The sequence below is a fragment of the Sciurus vulgaris genome (genome assembly GCF_902686455.1).
Source record: "Sciurus vulgaris genome assembly, chromosome: 11".
NCBI lineage: Eukaryota > Metazoa > Chordata > Mammalia > Rodentia > Sciuridae > Sciurus > Sciurus vulgaris.
The window spans coordinates 15,405,767-15,432,623 of NC_136472.1; the positions used below are offsets into that span (position 1 = coordinate 15,405,767).

Below are 26,857 nucleotides of genomic sequence, written 5' to 3' on the forward strand. Positions count from 1 at the left end.
TGAGGATGCATGTTAGCACAGCCATTGTAGAAGACTGTACGGAGGTTTCTCATAAAATTAAGAATAGTACTACCATATGATCCAGCAATTCCCCTACTGAGGATAAATTCAAAGGAAATGGAATCACTATGTCAGAGACATCATTCACAGACGCTAAGGGATGGAAAACACCTAAGCATACATGACCTGCTGATATAGAAAATGTGCTACATATATAGCACGGAATAAGACTCAGTCATAAAGAGAATAAAACCCTGTCATCTGCATCAACATTGACTGAGCTGAAGATCGTTATGTCAAGTTGTTAAGTGAATTTAGCCAGACTAATATACAAAAAAATAAACAACAACAACAACAACAAAAACGAATAGTATCATCCCTCTGTGAATCTTGAAAAGTCAATTTCAATGAAGTTGAGAATTGAACAGTGGTTACCAGAGACTGGAGAGAGTAGGGGGTAAGAGGGAGGGAGAGGGAGAGGTTAACCATTGGGTACTAATTTATAGTTATGTACAGTAAGAAGTTCCGAGTGCCATTTCACTGTAAGGTGACTACGCATAATGCCTTCATGCTCGTCACTTTAAAAAGCCAGAAGAAAGGATTTTTAATGTTTTCATCACAAAGAGATGATGTTTGAGGAGTTCATCATATTTAACCTGATTTAAATATCACACAATATGTGCATGTGTAGAAAAATCTCATGATGTCTAATCAATATGTACAATTTTCAGGTTTTCACTTATAAGTTTGAACCAAATTTCATTTTTAAAATAAAATAACCAGCTTGATTCCTATAGGCACGCTAATTGCTTCTTAGGAAAGCAGGATGAGGAGCTGTCGAAAGTCTCATGGGAAAGATCTTCAGAGGTCTCCGAGTCTGTATAAGACTCCCCAGATCTGCATGCCTGAGCCTCTGAAATCCCAGAACTCAACAGCACCTTGTTTCAGAGGGGACACCAGCGTGCCCTGCCCCATTGGTCATCGCTTATTCATCTGAAGGGTCATCCTCATTATTCTTGTGGCCTGAAGATTTGCTATGACCCCTCATCCATGATCAGGGAAAACACTCAAACATAACAGGAACTCTGATCAGTCTTTAAATAATAATCACTCTGTGAGATATTGGTAAACCTGATTTAATTCTTCTTCAAGGTACTAGCTATAAACTGTGGAGGAGAAGCAATCTTATATCTATTTTATACAGGAGAAGGAGGTAAAGGATTGTTTTTAGGGAACAAAAAGAATTCATGATAGATTTAGAACTTCATCCTTGTTAATTAACATTTTGATTTTTTAATTAGTTCATTACAGTTGTATATAATATTGGGGTTGATTTGGGCATAATCATACAAACATGGAATATAGTTCTTTCCAATTATGTCCCCAGTATTTCCCCATCTCTCACCCTGTTCCCTCACCTCTACTCTGCTGGTCTTCCTTCTGTTTATTTATATATTTTAAAAAACACACAGCTCCTCCTTACTTATCTCCCCTCATTTTTTCCTGCCTTAGAAAATTTGGAACCTTTGCTCACTGCTGGAAAGAGATTTCCTGTGATAGCACTTGTGAAATTTTCCATTGCTGATTTTATAATTTCAAACCCACTACTCTGGACTTCCTGTTCTTTCACTTCCAACAAAGTGGTAAGCTCTACATTTCAGTGAGAAGAGTAAGCCATGCCAAAGCAGGGCGGGGGGCTACCTGTGCCTGCTATGAGTTATTTGAAAACAGAAAGAAATGTTTTCAGAATGTTTCTAAAAACTGAGGTGAGTTTATGTATAAATGCCAAAACGTCTGTCATGGAGTCTTTAGTGAACAAATCTTGATTCTTTCTCAAGAAAATATGAATAAAATAAGACAGATGAAGCTTTGATTGACTAGTGGCCTTATCTTGTTCACTCTGTATTCAGATGTCATCAAAGTTTAAAAGGCAAACACACACACACACACAATCCCAGAAGTGAAATGATCCTTCTTTAAACTATAAAATGGTCCTAAATGAATTAACAGACTCTGAATTGCATTTAGATCTTTCACCATAAGCTCAGGCTTATTCTTGGAGGTGGTTCTAATTCATGAATCTTGAGTCTTTCTCATTCTACTAGCTTGATTTTAGAGCATTAGATAAGTTTCATATCCTCAGTTTCCTTCCTGGTGAAATAATAATAATTCAACCTACTTTACAAGTGAACACAAGCAACTCTTCCATGTAAACCCCTATCGTTTGTTGCTGAACACGCCATAAGCCAAATGTGATCAAGCATGTTGTCTTCATGGGGCACGTTTCTAAACTGAATTAGCCAAGTATTTATGAGAAAGATGGTAGAGGATTATATGTGGATGGTTTTTGATGGATGTATTTCTAAAGGTTCCAGTTCTAAAAAACAATTGAATACTGTTTCTACAAAAGAACAATTTCAAATAAAATGTTTCAACATGGATCTTGCCATTAAAACATATCTGTGAGCTAATGATAGCTCATAAACTGGGACTTTCAACACTGGGTCTCTCTGATTTAGTTATGGGATGACACTCATTAGAGAAAAAAATGAGTTTTCAGAATAATGGACTAGTATTCACATGGTAGCAATAAGGACAGACTAAGAAGCACTCAAGAGCACAGAAAATCTCATGGTGACGGTGGGAGAACAGAAAATGGGGTAAAAAGCTTAAAGACTTCAAACTCATATACAACTGAAGGTCTAGAGCATTTGCCTTGATAAAAAAGAAATAAAGAAAGAGAAAGAAAAAATAATACTTGAATCATGCACCATTATTCCTCCCTAATACTAATGTAGTAGCTAACACTCCTCAGGCTGTGCTCAGCAACCTGCATCTTATTGCCTCTGTGCATCCCCTTATTTAACTCTCATAAGAAACTCAAATTCGGTCTTGTTGCTGTCTTCAATTTGCAAATGGAAATTTGATGTTCAGAGGAGGTGGGTTAGGACAGTTGCTGTTGGGTTGTAAACAGTGGGTCTGATTTGTCTCTCCCAGGAACCGAGGCTCATGTCTGCCATCTGATGACAGGTCTGTATTCAGAATCGCCTCTGCAGGTCAGGCACGCTCCCTCCACCTGGGGGATTCCCTCACAGCTCTCATGTATAGAGACGTTGTGTTGGGTCAGGAATGAACCTCAACTTCAACCAAATCAGAATTTCTGATTTTAGTTGCATTTCAGCCAGCACCTGCAGGTGTGGAGCTGACAACAAGCAGGAGGGTGTCGGAGGAGGCTGATGTGCAGTTCAGAACCTGATTCTTCAGGACCATTTTGTGGTTGAACCAATTTTCAGTAACCAAAGAATTTTCCCTCACTCTTATGGATTTTTGTTGGTGTTCCTCCACTGAGAAGCAAACATGGAGGAAAAGATGAATTTTTTACCTCTTGTATCACTTTCTTAGTTCACTGACGAAACTCAAACACTGAAGTTGAACCAAGCAGACCAGGGGTGTTGCAAATTCAGTAAAATCAGTTGGATTTAAATTCTGCTTAGACCATTACACATAGGATCCACTTATGATGGGTTTCAGGTTGGCCTGGGTCCAGAGCAGAGATGAGCAAATAATACTTGTGTGAATAAGAGGAAATTTCTCCACTCTGTGGGCTTCATAGTTCAGATGAGTTTAACCACCAACCAAACTCGAACTATTGATAAGAGGAGATGATGAGGAGACATATAATGTGCCTCCAGCAGTTCTTGGCAGGTGATCCACAAAAATGGTTTACTCCAACTGTGCTCAGGAGAAGAGCAGCAACAGACAGACCCATTGTGACAAGTCCTTTTAGTCAAGTTATTAAATTGTGGATGTGTCAGTTAACAGATGTATAAACGTATAGTAAATTAGGGTGACCTATTCATTACAGTTCCTCAGATTCAGCAGTATATAGCCTGTATATAACTGACAAGCCAAATTTGGTTACAAGCCCATGCATTTTCTGGAGATCCTGAAGTATGAGTTGTTGCTATGAAGAAAGAATATATCTTAGAATTTCTGATTCATTTCAATTTCTTTAACATTTTATTCCCCTTTTTCTCAGGGCTGTACAACATCTAGTGATTGTAAGATGACACTGATGGAGAACAGAACAGAAATAACAGAGTTCATCCTGCTGGGACTGACCAGTGACCCAGGTCTGCAGCTTCCCCTCTTTCTGATGTTCCTGCTCATCTACACCATCACGCTGGTTGGGAACCTGGGGATGATCCTGTTGATCGTCTTGGACTCCCGTCTCCACACTCCCATGTACTACTTCCTTGGCAACCTGTCTCTAGTGGACTTTGGTTACTCCTCAGCTGTCACTCCCACCGTCATGGCGGGGCTTCTTCCTGGAGATGAGGTCATCTCCTACAACGCTTGTGTTGCTCAGATGTTCCTTTTTACAAGCTTTGCCACTGTGGAAAACTACCTCCTGGCCTCAATGGCCTATGATCGCTATGCAGCAGTGTGCAAGCCCCTGCACTACACCACCACCATGACAACCAGGGTGTGTGCAAGTCTGGTCATAGGCTGCTATATCTGTGGATTTTTGAGTGCCTCAGTCTACACTGGGAACACGTTCATTCTGTCCTTCTGCAAGTATAATGTTGTCCATCATTTCTTCTGTGATATCCCAGCAGTTATGGCTGTATCTTGCTCTAATACACATATTAATGAGCTGGTTCTTATATATGTAGCCAGCTTTACTATCTTTTTTGCTCTTCTTGTTATCTTAATATCCTACGTATTGATTTTTATCACCATCCTAAAGATGCGCTCAGCTGCAGGACATCGGAAGGCTATCTCCACCTGTGCCTCCCACTTCACTGCCATTTCTATTTTCTATGGTACGATTATCTTTATGTATTTACAGCCCAGATCCAGTCATTCCTTGGATACTGCCAAAATCACATCTGTATTCTATACTTTGGTCATTCCTATGTTGAACCCTATGGTCTACAGCCTACGGAACAAAGAGGTGAAGAACGCATTCACAAAGATGGTTCTGCAGGGAAAGTAGACTTTAGGACTGTGATATCACTTTTTGTGATCCACAGTACCATTAGTGAGTCCTTCTAGATCTTTCCATTTATTGAGTCACATCTTTAAAAATATAGTAAGTAAAGTTCTTGAAATGATACCCTTGTCTTCAAAATTCTGTAATCTAGATGGAAGGAAATATTATATTCAGAATTTAGTACTTGAATAAAAATATTTATGACGTCTTGGTTCTGCAAGTCAAAATTCTTATGATATATTGATTAGTCCAGTTTTTCCATGCAAGTTTTTCTACCCCAGGTTCTAAATGCCCAGGGGCTGTAGATGAGGACATGCACAAGTATATTTGGTAAATTTGTTGAAATTAAATGCAACATGACTACTTATTTATTTGTTAATTTTTCTGGATAAAGGGATATCCAGATAGCTAGAGAAACATTTTTCTATGGGGTATTTCCAAAAAGAGTACTTTTGAGGCCATAAACTTATCCAAGAATATCTTCTCTCATTAATTTGGATAGCCACCATCCCACTCATGAAGGCTTCCCTGAGTAGAACTAATAGGTGAAGAAAGGTAACAATTTCTTTTTCTCTGTCTCTGTCTCTCTCTCTCTGTGCGTGTGTGTGTGTGCGTGTGTGTGTGTGTGTGTGTGTATGTGTGTTGCTCTTCTTTAACTGGATGTGCATGTTCTCACTCTTGGACATCAGAGCATGTGTGTATGTGTGCATGTGTGTGTATGAGTGTGTATGTGTGTGTGTGTGTGTGTGTGTTTGTGTTGCTTTTCTTTGCTATGCATATGCATGCTCTCACTCTTGGACATCAGAGCATGTGTGTGTGTGTGCATGTGTGTGTATGAGTGTGTGTGTGTGTGTGTTTGTGTTGCTTTTCTTTGCTATGCATATGCATGCTCTCACTCTTGGGCATCAGAGCTACTTGTTCTCAGAAACTTGATCTCCCAGAATCACACAGTCCACACCACATCTCCTCTTTCTCAGGACTTGGAACGCAGCGTGAATTGAACCCCTAGACTTTGTGTGTCTCCAGCTGCAGATAGCAGAGCATGGCCCTTCTTGGATTCCAGGAGCACAGGGTCCTACAGTCATAGTAAATTTATACTCCTATTTGTACATGCATATTTTTAATCCTTTCTCTGACTAGACAGGTCAATGACACAATTCAATATTTAATTGTGAACTAAAATGTAAATTCATATAAAATAGTTAAAAATTTCTTTCCTTATAATCCCAAGCATCCTAATTTGAGAAAAGAAACCATGATATATTATTGAATGAAAGTATGCCCTTTTAATTACATATTTTAGCAAGGGACATAATTCAGTCACCTCATATAAATTAATATACAACTAATCAGTTCATGTTTCTATTTTTTAGGGATAAAGTAGTCAAATATCAGAAAATGTAGGAAAAGTAATAATATTTTGATGTATGTGTTTTTATATATTAATTTTACTTATTCACTATTTGATAATTACACTGGTAGCCAATAATGTGCATGCTTGTACGTACTTTGAAATTTGTAATGTGGTCCATTCTTTCCTTTAGTTGACTTCTACTTTCTTGTTGCTCCTCAGCCTTTCTTCACTTTTTTCTCTCTGGTCTCTCTTTACAACTCCAAGCATTCTCAAGCCTCAGGGCCTTTGTACTTGTTATTTCCTGTGTGAAATGCTCTTTCATTTCAGGTCTTTGTAGAAATGTTACCTGTCATACTGTCCATCCCTGATCACTTTATAAAATGTCACTTTCTGTTCACCACATAAGATACAATCAAAATTTTAGTACAAAGAACTCTGTTCATGCTTCTAGCTTTGACTCTCAGGGAGTTCAATATTATTCAAATTTAAGCAAAGGAATGTGCCTGCATAAGTAATTTCTTATCACAATGCAGTAGGGTCCTCAACATCACTGGGACTGAATGAACAAAGATGATCATGCTGGTACCATTGGAGACAAACATTCATTTCTGCATATATAGTGATATTTATCCCTTTGAATGCACTCCAAATTATTGTTTTAATGACTATTTAATAATAGGATAATAATGGGGTTATGGAAAAATTTCACAGGTAGTACAATGTCTAACTTATATATCATACTCTGACAGGCAATAGTGGCCCCAAAATATTCACATGCTAATTTCCAAAATTTTTCAATATTAATCTCTGGGGCCTACACAGACTGCAGATATGATTAGGTAAAGGATTTCAAAAGTGAGACATCATCGAGAATGTCCTTGGACCTCCAAGTCAATCCCATATATCTTCATAAATGGAAGTCTGAAGGATTTCATTACATACAAAAGTGGAGTCAGCAATGTGACTGCTCAAGCAAGAATGATATAGTGGAACTGGAAGTCATGGGATGTAGTAGGCACAAGAGGATGAAAGAGGCAAGAAATAGAATGTGCTCTAGAGATCATAAGGGACAATGACTCTGACACTTTTGATTTGAGTTCCATGAGATTGATCTCAGACTTCTAATTTCCAGGACTGTAGAAGAATCAATGAGTTGTTGTCAGACTCAACATTTGCAGTCATTTGTTACAGCAGCTATGTGAAACTTATACAAACTCACACCTGGCTTCTTCTCATCATAATCACAAATTACTATTGTATGTGAATTGGGGAGACACGAAAAATGAAACCATCTATTTCTGGGAATTTTCATTTTTGGAAGATTACTTGTTATTAATTCAGTTTCTTCCCAGTGATAGGTGTATTCAGATTCTCTCTTTATTTGGAGTCAGTTTTGGTAGTGCATATCATTCCAGTAATTTTTATTTTACCTATATTATCCAATATATTAGTGTACAGTATTCATATTCAGCTATAATCATTCTTATTTCCATAAGGTAAGTAGTTCTATCCTCACATTCATTTGTGATTTAGTAATTGGATTTTCTCTACTTTTTTTTTATGGTCTAGAAAATTTTGTCTTTTAGGATAACCTTTCCAGTTTCAGCTTTTGCTCATTAGTTTTCTCCATTCTTCTTCTTCTTTCTTTTTAAAAGTGAATCACTATTTTAATTTTTATTTTCTTCCTTCTGACACTTTCAGTTTAAGTCTCAATTTTTAATATTATGTCCTTAAGGTTTAAAGTTAAGTTATTCTCTTGGGATAATTTGTATTTTTCTAATATTCACATTTACAGTTATAGATTTCCTAAAATCAGTACTGTTGCTAACTACTAAATATTTTGTTATGTTGTGATTTTATTTTATTTTTTTCAAACTATTTCAGAATATCTCCATTAATCTATTTTTACCCATTGACCTTTTTTGTTCTTCATATATTTGAATATTTAAAGATTCCTTCTTATTGACTTCTATAACAATTGTATTGTGTTTGGCAAAAATACTTTATATGATTTTGATCTTTGTAAATTTATTGAGACCACTGCTTGGTCTAATATGTGGTTTATTCTAGGGAATGTTTCATCCACAACTGAGAATTCACTATTCTTGTTAACACTTGTTGGATTATGTGATTCACATTCTCTTCTCACTAATTTTCTCTCTAACTTTTCTGTTTCTTATTATATTGAGGAATTCCTCTCACGTAGAACTTTCATTTCTACCTTTAATTTTGGTAGTGTTATCTTCATAAATTTTTGAGTTTCTGTTGTGAGAATACACCATCTTTTAAAAATTATATTATCTTTTTTAATTGACCCTTCTATCAATATATATCTTTTATTTCCTCTTTTAACAATTTTTGACTCACAGTTCACTTGTCTAATAATAATCTCATTTGGTTATAAATAGTATAGAATAGAATGTCTTGCATACTTTCACTTTCATCCTAATTGTGGCTTTGAATGAACATTGATTGGTCTTTTGTAAACATTAAACAGCTTAATCATGTTTTCTTAACATTAATTTCATTTTGTGCATGTTTTTAGGGTTTGATTCACAAATAAGCAATTAATTATAGAAAAGAACTTACTTTGGTAATTTTGACATTTGCTTTTGTATGTCTTGTGAATTTTGTTCCTTGATTCTTCTTTACATCTTCCTTTTGTGTTAACTTATTATTTTTTTGTTGTATGAATTTTATTTTTATCTCCTTTACAATTAATTTTCTTAGTGGTTTATTATTCAGGGTTCTCCATAGAAACAGAACTACTAAGTTGCGTGTGTCTGTGTGTGCTTGTGTAAATGTAATACAGAGGATGAGACAGGAGAGACAGAGACCAAGAGACAGAAAGTTCTACTATCAGAAATTGAATCTAGCCACCATGGAGACTGGTGAATGTAATAGGTACTGTGACCTCCTGGTAAAGAGCCAGGAATGACTGGCAGTGCAATAGTGCACAAGTCTGGGGTCACAGCATGAGACCAAAGAGCAAACTGTGCAATCAGTCCAAAGGTGCTCTATTGGAGAGTCCTCTGTCATGCAGAGAGCTGGTGTTGGTGCTACATTCAGGTCGTCAGTGTATGGGGTGATGCTCATCTGTATCATTGAAGTCAATTTGCCTCACCCAGTGCTCACTTGTTTAAATGTTAATATTTCATAAAAACACCTACTTTTCCCCCCCAGCTTTCTTTTCTTTGTGATATAATACCTGAAAAAATCAACTTAAAGAAGGAAAGAATTTTTTGGCTCATGGTTTCAGGGTTTTGGCCCATGTGTGGCTCTCTCTAGTGTTTCTGGTCCTGTGGAGAGGCAGCGCATCATGGTGGAAGGGCTCGGTGGAGCAAAGCTGTTCACTCCATGGCAGCCAGGGTGCAAAGACAGGGAAGAGACTGTGGAAGAATAAATGATTCAAAGGATGCCCCAAGTGACCCACCTCTTCCAAGTAGGCCCCACCTCCTAAAGTTTCCACCATCTCCCAATATCTCCATCAACTGGGAATCAAGCCTTCAACATACCTGCCTGTGGGATAAAATCCAGATCTGCCTACCAAATTGCCTACCAAATTGGCAAATAAAAATTATACAACAATCGTCTATCCTTTATCCTCTTAGTACTTATACACATCACTTTGCAACATACTTAATCTGAAAAATAATAGCAAAGGCATTAATCTATGTAAAATATTACTGACCTGAGTACAACCCCAAACACATGGATCTTTCCATATTAGAGGATACAAAGCAATTGGATAAAGTTCACTCCTATTCTTCACATCCCATATCTAAAGTTAACAGTACAGTACTTCAATAATGTGTTACCTTTCTGTAGCTGTGACTAAAACACCTAACAAGATTTTAGGCTTATGGTTTCAGAGGTTCAGTCCATGGTCAGCCAACTTTATTGCTCTGGGACTGAAGTGAGGCAGAATACCATGGCAGGTGTGATGGAGGAAAGTTTCATAGTTTATAACAGTTGGGAAGTAGAGAAAGAGTGACAGGAACTGGACAGGGTCATGACATAGTCCCCAAGGGCACATCCCCAAAATCTGCCTCCTCCAGCTGTGTCCATTAACCACAGTTACTAACTAAAAGTTCATTCAAATTATTAATCCACTAAATGGATTAATCCACTGCTGAGGTTATAGCCCATGTAATCCAGTCTTTTCACCACTGAACACTGAGGCATTACATAACACATGAGGCCATTCCTAGATAAAAACTATAACAGATTCTGTGATCTGAAGTCAACACATTCAATGGTTCATGATAATGTCATAAGTGAGGGAATAGAATACATTTTGATAAACATGTACATTCATTAAAAATGAGGTAATTACTCACGATAATGACAATTTTCATTTCTTCCACTGGTTATGTTTCCATAACTAGTAGTCATAGTACCTACTTCCACTACCCACTTTTTTACTCCCTTTGTATTCAGCAAGAAATTGTGCTGGCCATGGGTCTTTACTTGATGGGTTAATCTAAATCTTTTCTCTGAAAGGGTCTGCGACATTCATAGCCCATCATGAATTGAGTTGCTATAGTCTTTCATTGCACTTAATCATTGAGAATAATAATAGACTCCAAAGTATCTCTTGTATTTGAGATATTATCTTCTATTATGAAATAGTAGTCTAGTGTCTGCACATTAGCCAGGATAAATTGAAACCAGAACTGTAAATCTGTTGAATCATTCTTGTTTATTTGGGATTTTGTGTTCCCTTGCTTTTTCATATTGCTTTTCTTTGGTGGCCGACCCAGAGGTGATATGCAGCAAACTTATAATTCAATAGCTGCCTTGTGTATCTCCTGGTCAAACATTCCTTCAATCATTGATGTCCCTCCCATTTCCACCCATTGATTCCTGGAACCATGAATCCTGGCAATTAGAGAAAAAAGAACCATGTTTTGGCTGATTCAGAGTTTATACAGCCTCCTGGAGAACTTTGCTGTACTTCAAAATATTGCACCAGGTGAGATTATAACTGAGACTTCAGAAGCCTTGAAGCCATTATTTCAAGTCAACTGCTTCAGGATGATGGGAGACATAATTCACTAGTGAACTCCAGGATCCTGCAGCCATTTCCCCACTTCTTTTCTGTTAAATGAATTATTTGGTCAGAATCATTACTGTGTGGAATACCATGGTGGTGTCTGTGCTTTCTATAATTCACGAATGGTAGTTCAGATGGAAGTATTAAGTACAAAAGGCAAAGTTTAATACACGGTGTCTTTTCTAGTAATCACAAAATGCTAGTCTCTGATGATGGATATGATTCAAGTAATTAACTTTCTATCAGATAACTGGCCGATCACTTCAAGCAGGGTGCTGTGTCATGTACTCAGGGTTGCTCTCAGCTGCTGGTAGATTCAGCATTCAGCAATGACTGTCAGGCCATCTTTGGTTTGAGGAAATCAGACCAAATGCTTTTATATACTTCCTATTCATAAAGCTCCATCTCTACCACTGAGAGAACTTTCGTCATTACCCCATGGGACAATAGCAGAAGTGATTGCTGAGAGGCTGACAGGTATCCACAGAATGAATTATCCTACTCACTTGATTATTAAATCTGCCCAGTCTGTAAATACCCTTTTCATGGACATTGGCAGGAGGCCTAATATGTTCCAGGTTTTCATGTATTTGGAAGGTCTGTCCACAGAACTCACCTCCAAGTTTCTTTCTTATCAATATTTCAATCATATTTCTCTCATCTCTTACTCCACTAATAAACCACATCATAAAGCCTGGGAATTAGTATATTATTTTGTACTTGGCTATTTCTTCTTTCAAACAAAATGTACTATATGTACTGCCCAAAGAACTGATCACTGAGTGGAAGTTCCTTAACCATTTTCAATCAGGGATATCCCATAGAACGATATGAAAAGGAAAATCGATTTCTCTCTCTCTGTTTCTCTTTTCCCTTAAACTGAGGCGTCCATGTCTCTCACTTTGTACTTCAGAGATACTGGTTCTCAGAACCTTGGTCTCCCAGACATCCACTAGAGACACCTTGACCCCATCTTCTCAGCCCTCCTGGTTCTCCAACTTGCAGACAGAACAACAAAGTCCTTCTTGGCTTCCATAAACACATGAGCCCATATCCATAACAAATCTCTTATGTATCAATATATGCTGTTGACTCTGTTTCAGGATAGCCTTGAATAACAGAGCAGAATTTAGTAATAATAATTTAATGTTCAATTTGGATATTAAAATAAAAATTTATATCATATTTTTTTCATTTCTCTACTCTTCTAAGATTCCTCATAAAACAATGATGTACTATTAAATCAGAGTATGCATTTTCTTTGAAGGTTTTAGAGATACATAAATCTTGCACCTCAAATGAATTAACATGCCTGTTGGACTAAGACATTTTGTACAACCAACATTCTCATGTACTAATTTTCAAAGGGATGAAATAATCAGATTACTAAAAATATGGAAGACAAATAAAAGCAGTTTTACTATATTTATAAATACAATTTTCAGATTAGTTAAAAATTACTATGCAGAACCAATAATACCATACATTTTTCTTTATGCAAATGCCTTGAAATTGTTTGTTTCCCATCCATTCTTTATTCTGAGTTCTACTGTCTGTTGCAACTTCCCTAATCTTTTACCCCAGTCTGCACTCACTTATTTCCTTGCTCACTTTTCACAACTTCAATTATGTTCATGCCTCAGTGCTTTGAACTTTCCATTCCCGTGAGAAATGTCCTTAATCCATTTCAATCTTTTCTGAAATGTTAGCACCTCGTGTCTTTGCTCCTGCCCACTTATTTAAAACACTCACTTTCCACTCACCACATGGACTATCCCCTTATCCTGCATCATTCTTCACAGACCTTGTGAACCCTTGCTGGCTATATTTGTTAACTCATTTCTTATTTACCTTGCCCAACTAGAATGTAATTTCCATGATGGCAGTGACTTTATTTTTTGTGTTCAAACATGATCATCAGTAATTTAATAGATGTCTATTTTATTGTAGATTCTCAACAAATATTTATCAAATGAATCAAAAAAATGAATAAAGCTTTGAGTTCAACTGTACCCAATCCAGCTTTCTCTCCCTTTCACAAAGTTCATAATTTTGGTATCTAATCCCATACAGATGGCCAAGATTTCCTTCTGTGTAATTATAAAACACAATACCTCTTCTGGAAATTGTATAACTCTTCATTTACAATATACCATTGAATGGCTTTGTGGGACTTGGTACTAATTAGAGATTCAGAGCAAAAAATAGTGCATATGGGTTCTGAAGAGAATCATCCTGTCTTTCAGGGCTACTGATTCAGGGTAACCTTTTAAAATTTCCCTGGACAATGTATGTTCCCATTAAACTTCCCTTAGTCAGTGTAGGTTTAATCCCCTCAGACAATATGTAGAGGTTAATTCTACACTAGAAAGAAGACTAATTCACCTGTAATAAAGACAATGAGAAGGTAGGGAATCAATGTCTCCAGGATCACTAGAGTCCTCCCACATATTTCTATTCCAGATTTCAGGATCCCATTTCTTCACAATCAATACCATCACCATTATCATAGATAAACTGCTTTTCCAGAAATTCAATTTGTTTCTTGTGTCAACCACTCACAGAATTGCCTTGGCTTCAAAGATCTCAGCACTCCAGTTACAGGGCATAAGGGTCTCTTTTCAGGACATACAAGGAAGATCACAGACTATTTGTTTAGTCAAGGTCATAATTTAAATACATGAAGTCTTCATATTTTTCCTGTACTTTCTCCAGTAACATGAGGAGTAACTATTCAATTTCATCATATTCAATAGTTTGACAAAAATTTCAAAAGAATCATAGAGATGGTATCTTTGTTTGTACTGCTCTCACAAAATGCCTTTGATGTCATCTTTTAGAAGGAATTGGAATTCTTTCATCTACATTTTTGAAGGGTGGGAAAATCTGTAATCTACTTGCAAAGAAATTTAATTCCTGGTGGGGTCTGGTTCCTCATAAGGCAACTTTTGCTAAAATTTTACATGGTGTGAAGATGTTATGGTTTGGAGATGAAGTTTCCCCCAGAAACTCCTGTGTTAAGACAGGAATGTTCACTGGTGAAATGATGGGGTTGTGAGAGCTGTAGCCTCCTCATTCTGTCCTAGTCTGAACGGAGCAGGTGGTACCTGTAGGCAGGGATGTAAGGGGGCATGATTAGAAGAGGGGGGCCACTGGGGTAGACCCTGGATGGGTTCATCTCCCTAAAACCCTTTCTCTCTTCTGTTTCCTGGCTATTGTGTCCTGAGTACCTCCCCTTCCACCCTGATGTGCTGCCTCGTGGACCCAGAACAATAGAGTCAGTCCACCATGGACTTAACCTCTGGAGTCATGAACCAAAATAAACCTTCCCTCTTCCAGGTTGTTCTTGTCGGGTGTTTCACCCACGGTGATGTGAAGACTGACACAGGAGGTAAGAGAGGAAGGCAGCTGCATTCTCACAAGACAGGACAGCAGAGGCCTGTGTTCTCTCGGTGGAAGGCAAAGAAGCTGAAAAGGTCGAGCACTTCCCTCGTTCCCCTTCACAGCGCACTGCACCTTATCCTAGGGATGTGGCTAATCACCCAATATTTACCTAGTCACTTCTTAAAGGATTCATATCTCAATATCATAACATCGAACTTTTTGCCACAGAACTTGGGTGGATACACACATTCGAAGAGCCCATCCTATTTAGAGTCTTACTTTTAGTGTTTTATGGGTGATACTTGTGTATCTTTATTGCTAGATAATATAAACTCCCAGGCTCTCTTTACTATGGACTATACTGACATTTGGGCTCAGCAGTTAGAGACCCAATTCTAGAAACCTACAAACCAGATTGGAAAGCTAATTCTTAAGAGTTTATTCTTCTAGAAACAATTTTACTACTGAAATTCGGTTGGGCCAGATTCCTACGATGATCAGAACTAATAGAATACACACACACACACACACACACACACACACACACACCCTTTCTACACATATGAATATGATACATGTATACTATAAGGAATTTGATCATGTGATTATGAAGTCACAGAAGTTCAAATCTGCAACTGGGAATTATGCTCAAGCCCTGGGAGAGATGATCATGCTCCAGTTTTAATATTTCCAAAGAAGCTTCAATGGTACATAATTTCTTTACTCTTATATAGTTATATCCTGAAAATAATAATGCTTTTGTCAAAAAGTGTTTATGTATTTTTGATTATTAACATGAGTTTGGAATTAATTTTATGCATTTTTTCATGCTGGGTAGGAAAAATGAAGATGTTACAAACAAAAATACAATAATACTCATTTTTAAATTTACCTACATGTTTACTTTCATCAGTTTCCTTGCTTTTGTATATTAAAATAAACCTATTGACCTTAAGGGAAATATAGACTGCCATAGAGTAATACTTGGGGACTTTAGCAGCCTACTTTCAACAATAGTCAGATCATCCAGATTATAAGCAAAAAACACAGCAGACTTAAACACACCCTAGACCAAATAAATCAAATATATGGATTCAGAACATTCCATCCAAAAGCTACATCAAGCAGCTACAGAACAATTTTAAGAAACATTCTCCTGGATAGATCATATCATATGCCATAGAACCAAGACTTACCATTTTTTTTTATTTTTTTATTTTTTTATTTATTTTTTTTATTTTTCTGTGAAAAACGTTTATTCGGAGAATCTACAGTCTGGACAAATATTTAACTTTAGAAAAGCCTACACAGAATTTCGTTGCTTCTTCCCTAATATGTTAACACTCTAGCAAGGAAAAAAAGCCCTTTTAAAAAGTCTTGCTCCAGTCTGTCTGCAGTTCTGATTGAAAACATCCCTGTTCTGTTGAGGTATAAGCTGCAAACTTTGGTAAAGTTAGAAAAATTAAAAAGCCATTATTTCAAGTTTCAAAAAACCTTACATCTTTGCACAATGCTTTATTTTTTGCAATTTTTAGTAAAAATTTCCAAAGTGAACAAAAAAGATACTGTATAAAACACAGTGGACATTAAACTGACAGTAGTATTAGATCTCATTTTCTCCATCTTTTCATTTTTACCACATCTTGATTTGCAGTGGAAAGAGTTCAGTGCACGTATCTCTTTTTAGAAAACATTTTAACTTAAGACTCAAAATAAAATATGGCAGGGTGTACCTACCACAGGATAACATTACAAGCAAAAAATTTACATGTTCCAAAGTCTACCACACTCAAGAAGTTACTAAGAACTCTTGCAGAATAAAAGTCACCATTTTAGAAATGCAAACCCACTTCCAACCTTTGCACAGTTCAAAAACAAAGGCATTTAAATGATTTAAAAGCAATTTCATACATATCTACCTACTTGTTTGCTTAGAATTATTTATAGTCTATCTGGGGTTTCATGTACAAAATTTGTCTCTAAATCATGTACAAAAAGCTGTACTTTGAAAAAAGTCACCACATACTGAACAAGTTTACAAGGAAGAGATCCCATTATTTTCTCTAGCATTTTTGGCCTTGCTGGCTTGCATCACATTATGAGAATGATTGTGTAAACCTTATACTCTTAAGAAAAAAGGAAGGAAAAAAAAAAAAAAAAAAAAAAAAAAAGCCCAAACACAGAAATCTGTTCAACTTCCCTAAATTTGCCTCTATGTGAAGCCAGGAAAATCATAGATGTTTACTTCTAATTTAAGTGATGTAGTTGGAAAATAGAAGCAATAAATATGTCACAAGCTTAAATTTTTTGTAAAGCCCCCTTCCATTTTCTGCATAGCAATAAGCCTATTAATACATTAAATGTTTTTGCTTTCTCTTTCTTTAAAAATGCCAATTATTTACATCTGCTTAAAAAATAAATTTGGAATGGGACATTGTGCTGTTTCACCTTCACTGTTGTTAAAATATTTTAGGGAAAAAAAAAATGTCAGAAGGCCTATCTACAATTTTAACTACTAGTTGAGCAAATTACTCATTTTTAGTGGTTACCTATGATCAGTGATGATATGCTGAAAAAACTATTCAAATATTTCAATAAAGACAGCTTTTCTTTTCCATATCAGACAAAAACATAATTAGCATACTTGAGATATACGGAAAACACAAAAAAGTAGGCTACAAATAAAAAGAATCATTTCATGGACATAATTCCTACCAAAGTATGAATCAAATTTCACCTACCAATTAAAAAATGGAATTGAATTAGAAAGTTTAAAATATGTAAGCAGAAATCAGACACTTACACAAAGAATCAACCTCTGAAGTAGAATGCTGCTGATGTCCAGTTTGCACAACACTTAAGTGTGTTCCTCAGCACAGTCACTCATGCTCATAGCAGCCATTTGATAAAGAAAAAAATGAAGCTAAGAACCAACTCTATCATAATAAAAGAGTAAATGGATTCTTGTTTCAAAACTGCCTGTGTAAAGCATTACAGAATCCTGGACCACTGAATACCACCATTCTGTTATCCTGAGTATGTCAATTAAACAGTAATTTTTCATTAAGAGCGGAAAACTTTTATAATACAAAGAAACATCCATATTGCAATTTCTGTTTACAATTGCACACAGAATACAGTGTACGTAAGAAATACATGTCTGCATATAACAAGGTATGTACATTGGCAAGTGATGTCTCCAATGTTGAGGTGGTCGAGCCTCCAAGCCTTGACTGGCAGTTGAAAAAAAAATATATATATGTCAATTTGTGAAGTTTATTGAGAGCCAAGTTGGACTGTAAGTGAAGAAAATGCAGCAACAAAGAACAGGGAACACGGGGCACATTATAATTTTCTAAGACTTTGTGCCATTAGGTTAAAAATATCTGTCCATAAGAAAATTGGGTTTCTTTTCCACCCCCCCCCCCCCCAAATTGGTATTTTCAGGCTTTAAATTTTAAATAATTCCACCTGGTCTGAGGACATGATCTCTTGCCATTTTTTCTTCAACTATTATTTGTGAGGGTTTAGTCTGGAGATGATGACTTAATAGGTTTCTCTCTGGAGTGAAGTTTTCCCATTGTAGGCACTAGGAAGAACCAAGGCAAAAGCTGCAATTAACGTCTCATGTGTCCCATTTGATAACTCTCCCGGGGCCTCTGACGCTGGGGTTGTTGAATGGGTTGTGGAGGTCTCCTTCTCTTTAAAGTGCCTGGTAGTGATTTGGGAGGAGGCAACTTTGGATTACTACTTGGAGTGTGAACACTACATATCTTGATAAATCCAGCCATTAACATAATCAAGGCAATTCCCATGAGTAATACTGCCCACCAATGAGCCACAATCCATTCGGCAATGTTTTCATAAAGCTCTGGACTAAAAATTGCTTTTTTAAGCCTAGCTAGAGGACCATCAGCATCTACTAATCTGCACCGCATGAAAACATCACAGTAGCCTCTAAAATCATTGCAAGGGGATCCAGGTTGCAGAGTGATGGTTCGACCATTGAACTGCTTGTTCCACTGTATAGACCCTGTGCTGGCACAAGTTGACGGATCCATTTTCTTCATACAGCAGACATGGCATAATTCCTTATCATCTTTGCCATCAGAACTGGCACAAGTACACTCCTCCAAGCCGTGTTTCTCACAGATAGAACCTGCACATTGCCCATTAATGCATACTTGTGTATGCCTATTACAGTCTGTGAAGTTTGGTTCAGGATCAGATGCTGGGCAAAGAGCTGTGCCACCATTACATATCCCTTCTTTTGCACAGTCTGAATCATCCCGACACTTCTCAGATTTTGACTTAAATGTACATTGTGCTGTACAACAGGGACCTTGACTTGGACTGTTGCATTTTTTCCCTTCTGGTTGGTTTGCATCGAAGCAGCACTCATCTTTACACTGATCACTATAGCCACAATCACATTCTTCACCTTGCTCTACCATTCCATTTCCACATATAGGTTGGCCAGATTCAACAAAACAGTTGTTTCTCTTCTTCTCAAGAACTTGGCTTATATTTCTAATGCTACAGAGTGAGAATTTATTGTTGTTAAGTTTGTCCCCAGATGTTGCTCTTGCATACATGATGTAATTGCCATTTTCTTTTTGTCCTAAATTCTTAGATTCTCCTGGTGTGCACTCTGTTCCAGAATCATGTGGAGATCCAAAATTATGTCCAACTTCATGAGCAAAAGTAATATGAGAGACTTTGGGAGGTACATGAGACCCATAGTTCTGAACAGTAATAATTCCAGTGTTTAAGGATTTCTTCTTACCATCTGAATAGAACTTACTTTTTTCACATATTCCTCCAGAGCTTCCTGAAGGTGCTCCAACCCAAGCTAGACCAAGAACACCATCATCAAAATCTCGGTCTGTGAAGACATAGGCTAAACAGTAGTCATCATGATTCTGCTCAGAATTCAATTCCAGAAACTTCTCTACACCAATATTTGGGAAACGGAAAGGATTTGTAGGGTCCTTTTCATCAGCAGTTGTATTGATTCTTATGCGTTTCACCATGAAACTGATGTTACGGATCCCAGAGAAGTCTGTGGTCTGGTAAATTGTATCAATCGCTTTAACGTGACTGGATATCTGGGCAATCACAGCTTCTCGTGTTCCATAATATTTAAAGAAAAGATGATCAGTTTGAATATAAAGCTGACAAGTATTTCTTTCAGCAGAAGTTGTACGTTTTTTCCTCAGGAGTTCTGGACCATTAGCAGCATGCTCTTCTTGAGGTATCTGCGTTACTTCCTCTACACCAGTCATCTGGTATTTCTTCATTCTTTCAAATACTGAATGATCTGCACAGCCCCCCTGTGGACCATACTTATGGGGATAATTAATATCATCTTCATGATAAATGACAGAGTGAAATGGGAGAACTCGGTCTTTAATATATCTCTCTGCTGGCTCAACATAAAATGTTCCACCACGAGTTTGGATGAATCCTTCAAATCTTCCATCAATAACAGACCCATGGCTAAAACTTCCTTCTTCACCATAAATATGTCCAGTGTAAATATGAGAGGTATCATAATCAAGTACTTTATTTGATGTTTCTACTTTAAATTCATCACTAAAAAGGGAAGTATCCCTCTTCATTCGTAGGTTGAAATGTCTTCCATGGGCATGGAAATCTAGACGTAAAAACTGGTCCTCATGTGAGACTGCTCTTTTGGCACGCTGGTGTTTTTGGTGTAATGAATCCACATTGTAAGATAATCCTTCATAATGTCTAATGTATTTATTTAGAGGATTTCCATACTGACAACTAAATGAGTGTTCACTTGCTGTGTCTTTCAGGTTATTCATCAGTTTCTTTCTCTTCAGTCTTCCCTGGCTCATTTTAAGCCTTAAAACACATTAGTACATCATTCCACTTAGTCCAAACTACATACACGCAACTTCAAATTTAAACTCTCCCAGCCCCGCCGCCCAAGAGAGAAGCAGAATTGACACTCTCAGCAACACCATCTTCCGCGGCCGCCGCCTCCTCACGGGTTAACAGCAGCACATCGATCCGGAGGGAGAAGCTGAAGGGGCTTGGTCCGGAGCCTCCCCGGGAAGCGGGGACCTCCGCCGGCAGGAGAAACGGCGCAGCACCTCCCTCTCGCTCCACTGCAGGGGCCCGCAACGCTCCCAGCTCCAAAACAGGGACCTCCGTCCCCTCGCTCGCTTCCTTCCTCCCTTCCCCGCTTTCCTTCCCTCGCTCCTTCCCTCTTCTCTACCCCCCTCCCCCGAGCCCCGGATCTCCGCCTCCTCCCATTTTTTTTTAAATGAAGTCACATTAAATATCTTTTCTGACCACAATGCAATGAAAAGGAAATGAAAATCAACAAAATCTTTGAAGATGATACAAATATATGAAGGTTAAACAGCCTACTTTTGACCAACAGGGAGATGAAGAAAGAAATCAAGGTGGAAATTTGACAATTTTTTGAGATAAAGGAAAATGGAGAATCACAATACCAAAACCTATGGGATACAACAAAAGTGGAATTAAGAGGAATGTTTGTAATAAAAAAAGATTTTTACACTAAAAAGGACCTCAAATAAGCAACCTTTCGAATGTAAAGAAATTTGAAAAATGATGACAAACCAAATCAGAAAGCAGTAGAAGAAAGAACCAACGAAGATCAGAGCAGAAATACATGAAATCAATACGAAAATACAATGCAAAAGATCAGCAGCATGAAAAGCTGGTTCTTTGACAAATCTTTAGCTAGCATAACTAATAAAAAGAGTGAGAGGATTCAAATAAATAAGAAAGAAGGGAAAGGTGTGACATCGCAACTGACACCACAGAAATACAAAGACAGAGAGTATCAGGAACAATTATTTGCAAACGAATCTCATAACTTAGAGAAATGGACACACTCCTAGATATATACACAAGCCAAATGTGAAAAAACAGAAAATCTGAAGCATTCAATAAAAGGAATTGATATGGGATCAGTAATAAAAATATTGAATAAAATATTAAATAAATATCAAAACATGCCCACTGACTGGTAGTGGGACCAAAGGTAGAATGTAGAAACAGCAAGATAAACCATAGTATTACAGATCAAATAGACTGAGCAGGTGGTTACAGGGATTCATTCAACATCAGAATACACATTCTTTTCAGCAGCTCATGGAATTGTCTTCAAAATATATCTTATTTTAGGCCATAGAATAAGTCATAACAAATACAAAAAAAATCCTGATTTCTTACATCTTATCATATTACAACAGAATTAAATTAGTAATACTATACAAATATGGAGATTAATAATACATTTTTGAATGATCAGTGGGTCACCAAAAATAGGGTTTTTTAAAATATAAATAGAAGGTAATATATAAATGGAAGCATTATATGTCAGGGTCTGTGGGATATAGCAAAGGCTGTTCTAAGAGGGAATTTTATAATTGTGAGTGCATATATTAAAATCAGAGATAAATAACCTAATGATATAGTTCAATATCTTAGAAAAACAAGAATATGCCAACCCTAAACCAAGGGAAGTAAAGAAATAATAAAGATCGGAGCTGCATTTAATGAAATAAAGACTAAAAGAATGATGCATAGACATTGATGTGGCTGTGTTACTACAGTATGCTAATTTTAAGTACTTTGGGTATAAACCGAGGAGTGGGATAACTGGATCCAAAGGTGGGTTGTTCTAAGTTTTCTGAAGATTTTCCACACTGCTTTCCAGAGTGGCTGTGCTAATTTTCAACTCCACCAGCAATGTAAAAGTGTGTCTTTTTCCCCACATCCACGCCAACATCTATTACTGTTTGTGTTCTTGATAAAAGCCATTCTAATTGGAGTAAAATGAACTCTTAGAGTTGTTTTAATTTGCATTTCTCTAATTATTAGGGATGTTGAACACTATTTCATATATTTATTAATTGCCTGTATATTTTCTGTAAAGTGTCTGTCCAATTCCTTGGCCAACTTATTGATTGGGTTCTTTGTATTTTTGGTGTAAAGTTTTGTAAGTTCTTTATAAATTTTGGAGATTAATGCCCTATCTGAAGTGCTTGAGGAAAAGCTAGATTGTGGAACCAACCTAAGTGCCCATCAACCGATGAATGGATAAAGAAACTGTGGTATGTATGTACAATGGAATAGTATTCGGCCATAAGGAAGAGTAATATTAGGGCATTTGCAGATAAATGGATGGAATTGAAGAATATCATGCGAAGTGAAATAAGCCAATCCCCAAAAACCAAAGACATATGTTTTCCCTGATAAATGGATGATGATATATAATGGGAGTTGGGGGAGTTGGGGGTGAGAGAAGAATGGAGGAACTTTAGATTACATAAAGGTAAATGAGAGGGAGCAGTGGGGTATGAAAAATTGTGGAATGAGACAGACATAATTACACTATGTACACCTATGATTACATAAATGGTATGAATCTACATCATTCACAACCATAAAATGAAAATATTTAGCCCATTTGTGTACAATGAATTGAAATGCAGTCTGTAAAAATAAAAAATTAATTTAAAAAAAAGAATGATGCATAGGATTAATGAAGCAAAGAGTTTTTTCCTTTAAAAGAGACAAAATTGATATAACCTTAGAAAATTTAATCAAAAGAAACAGAAAAAATTCAAACTAATAAAATTTTTGAGGAAAAAATGATATTAAAACAGTTCTGAAATGCTAAGGATCATGAGGACTATTTTTACAACTTGTATTCCAATAAATGAGAAAATCTAGAGAATATGATTAAAATTCTAGACACCTATGATCTACTAAAATAGAACCAACAAGATATAAGATAACCTAAATAGAGTAATAACAAGCAATGAAGTTGGATCAGTAATAAATAGTCTCACAACAAGGTAAATCCAGGATTAGATGGACTTACAGCTAAATTTTACAAGATCTTTAAAACAGGACTAATACCAATGTTCTCAAACTATTTGTAGAAATAGAAAGGTAAGGGATGTTTCAACACTCATTCTAAAAAGTCTGAATCAACTTGATGTGATGCCAAAACTGGTAAGGGTAAAACAAAAGAGAAAATTGCAGATCAACATGATTAATGAACATGCATGCAAAAATCCTCAGTAAAATACTTTCAAACTGAATTCAACAACACATTAAATTTGGTTTCATTCTAGGACCACAAGGGTGGTATATATGCAACCCAGTAAGCATATATACCACAGAAATAGAATCAAGGATAAAAAGCACATGATCATCTTAAAAGATATTTAAAAATCTTCAACAAAATTCAACATCCTTTATGATAAAATCTTGAAGAAACTAGCTTTGGAAGAATCTACCCTGAAGCAATAAAGTGTATATAACAAAAAAATTCTTCCGCATAGGGGAAAAACTGAAAGCTTTTCCTCTAAAATCAGGTAGAAGACAAGGTTACCTACTCTCACCAGTTCTATTCAACATGGTATTTGAAATTTTAGCCAGAGAAATTAGAAACAGAAAAAAGTAAAAGGGACACAAATAGGAAAGGAAGAAAGCTAAAACCCAGTTTGTAGATGATGTGATCTTAAACTTACAAGACCTTAAGGACTTCAATGAAAGACATTTTGATCTGATAAACAAATTGAGCAAAGCAGAATACAAAATCATTATATAATACTAGTGACTGTAATACATCATTCTCTTTAGTAGATAGATCATCCAGGCATAAAGTCAGCTGAGTTACTTCTGAGTTAATCTATACTCCAGATCAATGAGTGGAATAAGAATCTGCAGAATATTTCATCCAAAAATAGGTTTTCTATACACCAATAATGAAACTGATGAGAGATAAATCAAGAAAATAATTCCTTTGACAATAGTTTACAGAAACAAACCTAACCAAGGAGCTAAAAGACTTCTATAGTGAGATTACAGAACAATGAAGAGACTAGAAAATGGGACGACCTCCCATGTTTGTAGGTAGGCAGAACTGATTCTGTTAATAGGCCATATCACAGAAATCCATGTCCAGATTCAGTGCATCTGGCACCAAAATGACATGCCAGGTGTGGTTGCACATACTCATGATCCCAGCTACTTGGGAGTCTAAGGTGAGAAGCTCACAAGTTCAAGGTGAGCCTGGGCAACTCAGTGAGACTATGTCTTAAGATATAAAATATTGTGTATACACACACACATACACATGTATACACACACACAAAAGATTACTTTGCTATATAGAAGAATTCAATCATGACATTTTCAGGAAAATGGATGGAACTGGAGATCATCAAGTAAAAGTAAACCAGATTCAGAAAGACAGTTATAGTGTGTTTTCTCCCATATGTCAGACCTAGACAGAAAAAAAAAAAAGTAGAAAGTAGAGGGAGACAATTGTAAAATGGGAAGGGGATCAGGGCCATAGTGGAATGAAAGCTAAAGAAGATAATTGGATTTGAATTTATCAAAATATGTTCTGTGCATGTATGAATGTGCCCAATGAGACTCATTATCCCATATAATTGACATACAGATTCCATCTCACTCTGGTCAGAATGGCAATTATGAAGAATACAAATAACAATAAAGGTTGGTGAAGATGTATGGAAAAAAGGTACACTCACACATTGCAAATTGGTGCAACCACTCTGGAAAGCAGTATGGAGATTCCTCAGAAAACCTGAAATGGAACTACCATTCAACCCAGCTATCCCACTCCTCGGTTTATACCCAAAGGACTTAAACATACTATAGTGATGCAGTTACATTAATGTTTATAGCAGCTCAATTCACAAAAGCTAAATTATGGAACTAGGCTAAGGGCCCTTCAACAGATGAATGGATAAAGAAAATGTAGTATATGTACGCAGTGGAACATTACACAGCCTTAAAAAAGAATAAAATTATGGCATTTGCTGATAAATGGAACTGGAGAATATCATGCTAAGTGACATAAGCCAATACCAAAAAGCAAAGGCCAAGTGTTCTTGCAGATATGTGAATGCTAACTCTCAATCCGAGTTCATTGGATTAGACAAAGGGAATGAAGGAAAGGGAGGAAGAAAAGGAAGAGGAACAAGCATAGAATGAATTGTACATTACTTTCCTATGTTCAAATATGAGTACACAACCAGAAGAAAGGAAAGTTGTACTCTATGTATGTATAATAAGTCATAATATGTCATGTGCAACTAAAAGGAACAAATAAAAATAAATGGAAATGTTAAGGAAAAATAAAACAATTTCATTCACAATAATTACAAAATAAAATACCCAGAAGTAAATTAAAACAAAGAATTTTTTCTTCAGAATGAAAATTATAAAACACTGATGAAAAACAGGACAGAAAAATCAAGAAACATTTTTTTTTCTTTTTTTTTTATTGTAAACAAATGGGATACATGTTGTTTCTCTGTTTGTACATGGCGTAAAGGCATACCATTTGTGTAATCATAAATTTACATAGAGTAATGTTGTTTGATTCATTCTGTTATTTTTTCCCTTCCCCCCACCCCTCCCACCCCTCTTTACCCTCTATACAGTACTTCCTTCCTCCATACTTGCCCCCCTCCCTAACCTTGTGAAGGATTGGAAGAATCCGTATTGTTAAAATGTCTGTGTTACCCAAAGCAGTCCACAGATTCAATGCAATTCTTTTCAAAATACCAATTGCATTCTTCAAAGAACTAGGAAAAGCAATTCTAAAAGTTTTAGGGAACCAGAATAAAACCCCAGATAGACAAAACCATCGAGAACCACAAAGAGTGGAGCAGAAAACCTTAAATTACCTGACTGGGAAATAAACTGCGGAACTTTGGTACTCAGCATGGTAATAAATGCAGGCACGTAGACTGATGGAACCAAATAGTCTAGAAGTAAACCCACACGTCTACAGACACAGTGGTGCTCAGATCACTCACTGGGGAAAGCAGTTTTTTCAGTACATGGTACTAGAAAATTTGTTTATCTACATGCACAATGGTGAAGCCAGACCAGGACTTCTCAGTGTTTTCAAAATCAATTTAAAATACATTAACTATTTAGATGAAATTCCTGAAACTACTTGGGGAAAAAAATAGGGGAAATGCTTCGATATATTGAAATGGGCAAAGAT

The 26,857-nt window shown here is 36.5% G+C and overlaps 2 protein-coding genes across 3 annotated transcripts; one reads left to right on the top strand and one right to left on the bottom strand.

Annotated features, from left to right (window-relative positions):
- Nucleotides 1-4,066: 4,066 nt before the first annotated feature.
- Nucleotides 4,067-4,999, top strand: LOC306639043 (olfactory receptor 5B3-like; the record flags this gene model as incomplete). The annotated part of the gene is made up of 1 exon (XM_079102485.1): nt 4,067-4,999. The coding sequence occupies one exon, from the start codon at nt 4,067-4,069 to the stop codon at nt 4,997-4,999; it is 933 nt and encodes a 310-aa protein (XP_078958611.1).
- An 11,529-nt stretch (nt 5,000-16,528) lies between these two features.
- On the bottom strand, nt 16,529-20,943 carry LOC306638862 (disintegrin and metalloproteinase domain-containing protein 10-like). Of its 2 annotated transcripts, XM_079102275.1 has the most exons (2): nt 20,728-20,943; nt 16,529-20,580 (listed from the first exon to the last, which is right to left on the bottom strand). In XM_079102275.1, the coding sequence occupies exons 1-2, from the start codon at nt 20,781-20,783 to the stop codon at nt 18,408-18,410; spliced, it is 2,229 nt and encodes a 742-aa protein (XP_078958401.1). In that variant the 5' UTR covers nt 20,784-20,943; the 3' UTR covers nt 16,529-18,407. The 2 variants fall into 2 exon arrangements, with proteins under 2 accessions (XP_078958401.1, XP_078958400.1); XM_079102274.1 differs by lacking the exon at nt 20,728-20,943 and having other exon boundaries at nt 16,529-20,669.
- Nucleotides 20,944-26,857: the final 5,914 nt, after the last annotated feature.

What these genes read in the sequence shown, in the direction of transcription:
- LOC306638862 (XM_079102274.1), bottom strand. Translation starts at nt 20,654, where the DNA reads ATGAGCCAGGGAAGACTGAAGAGAAAGAAACTGATGAATAACCTGAAA.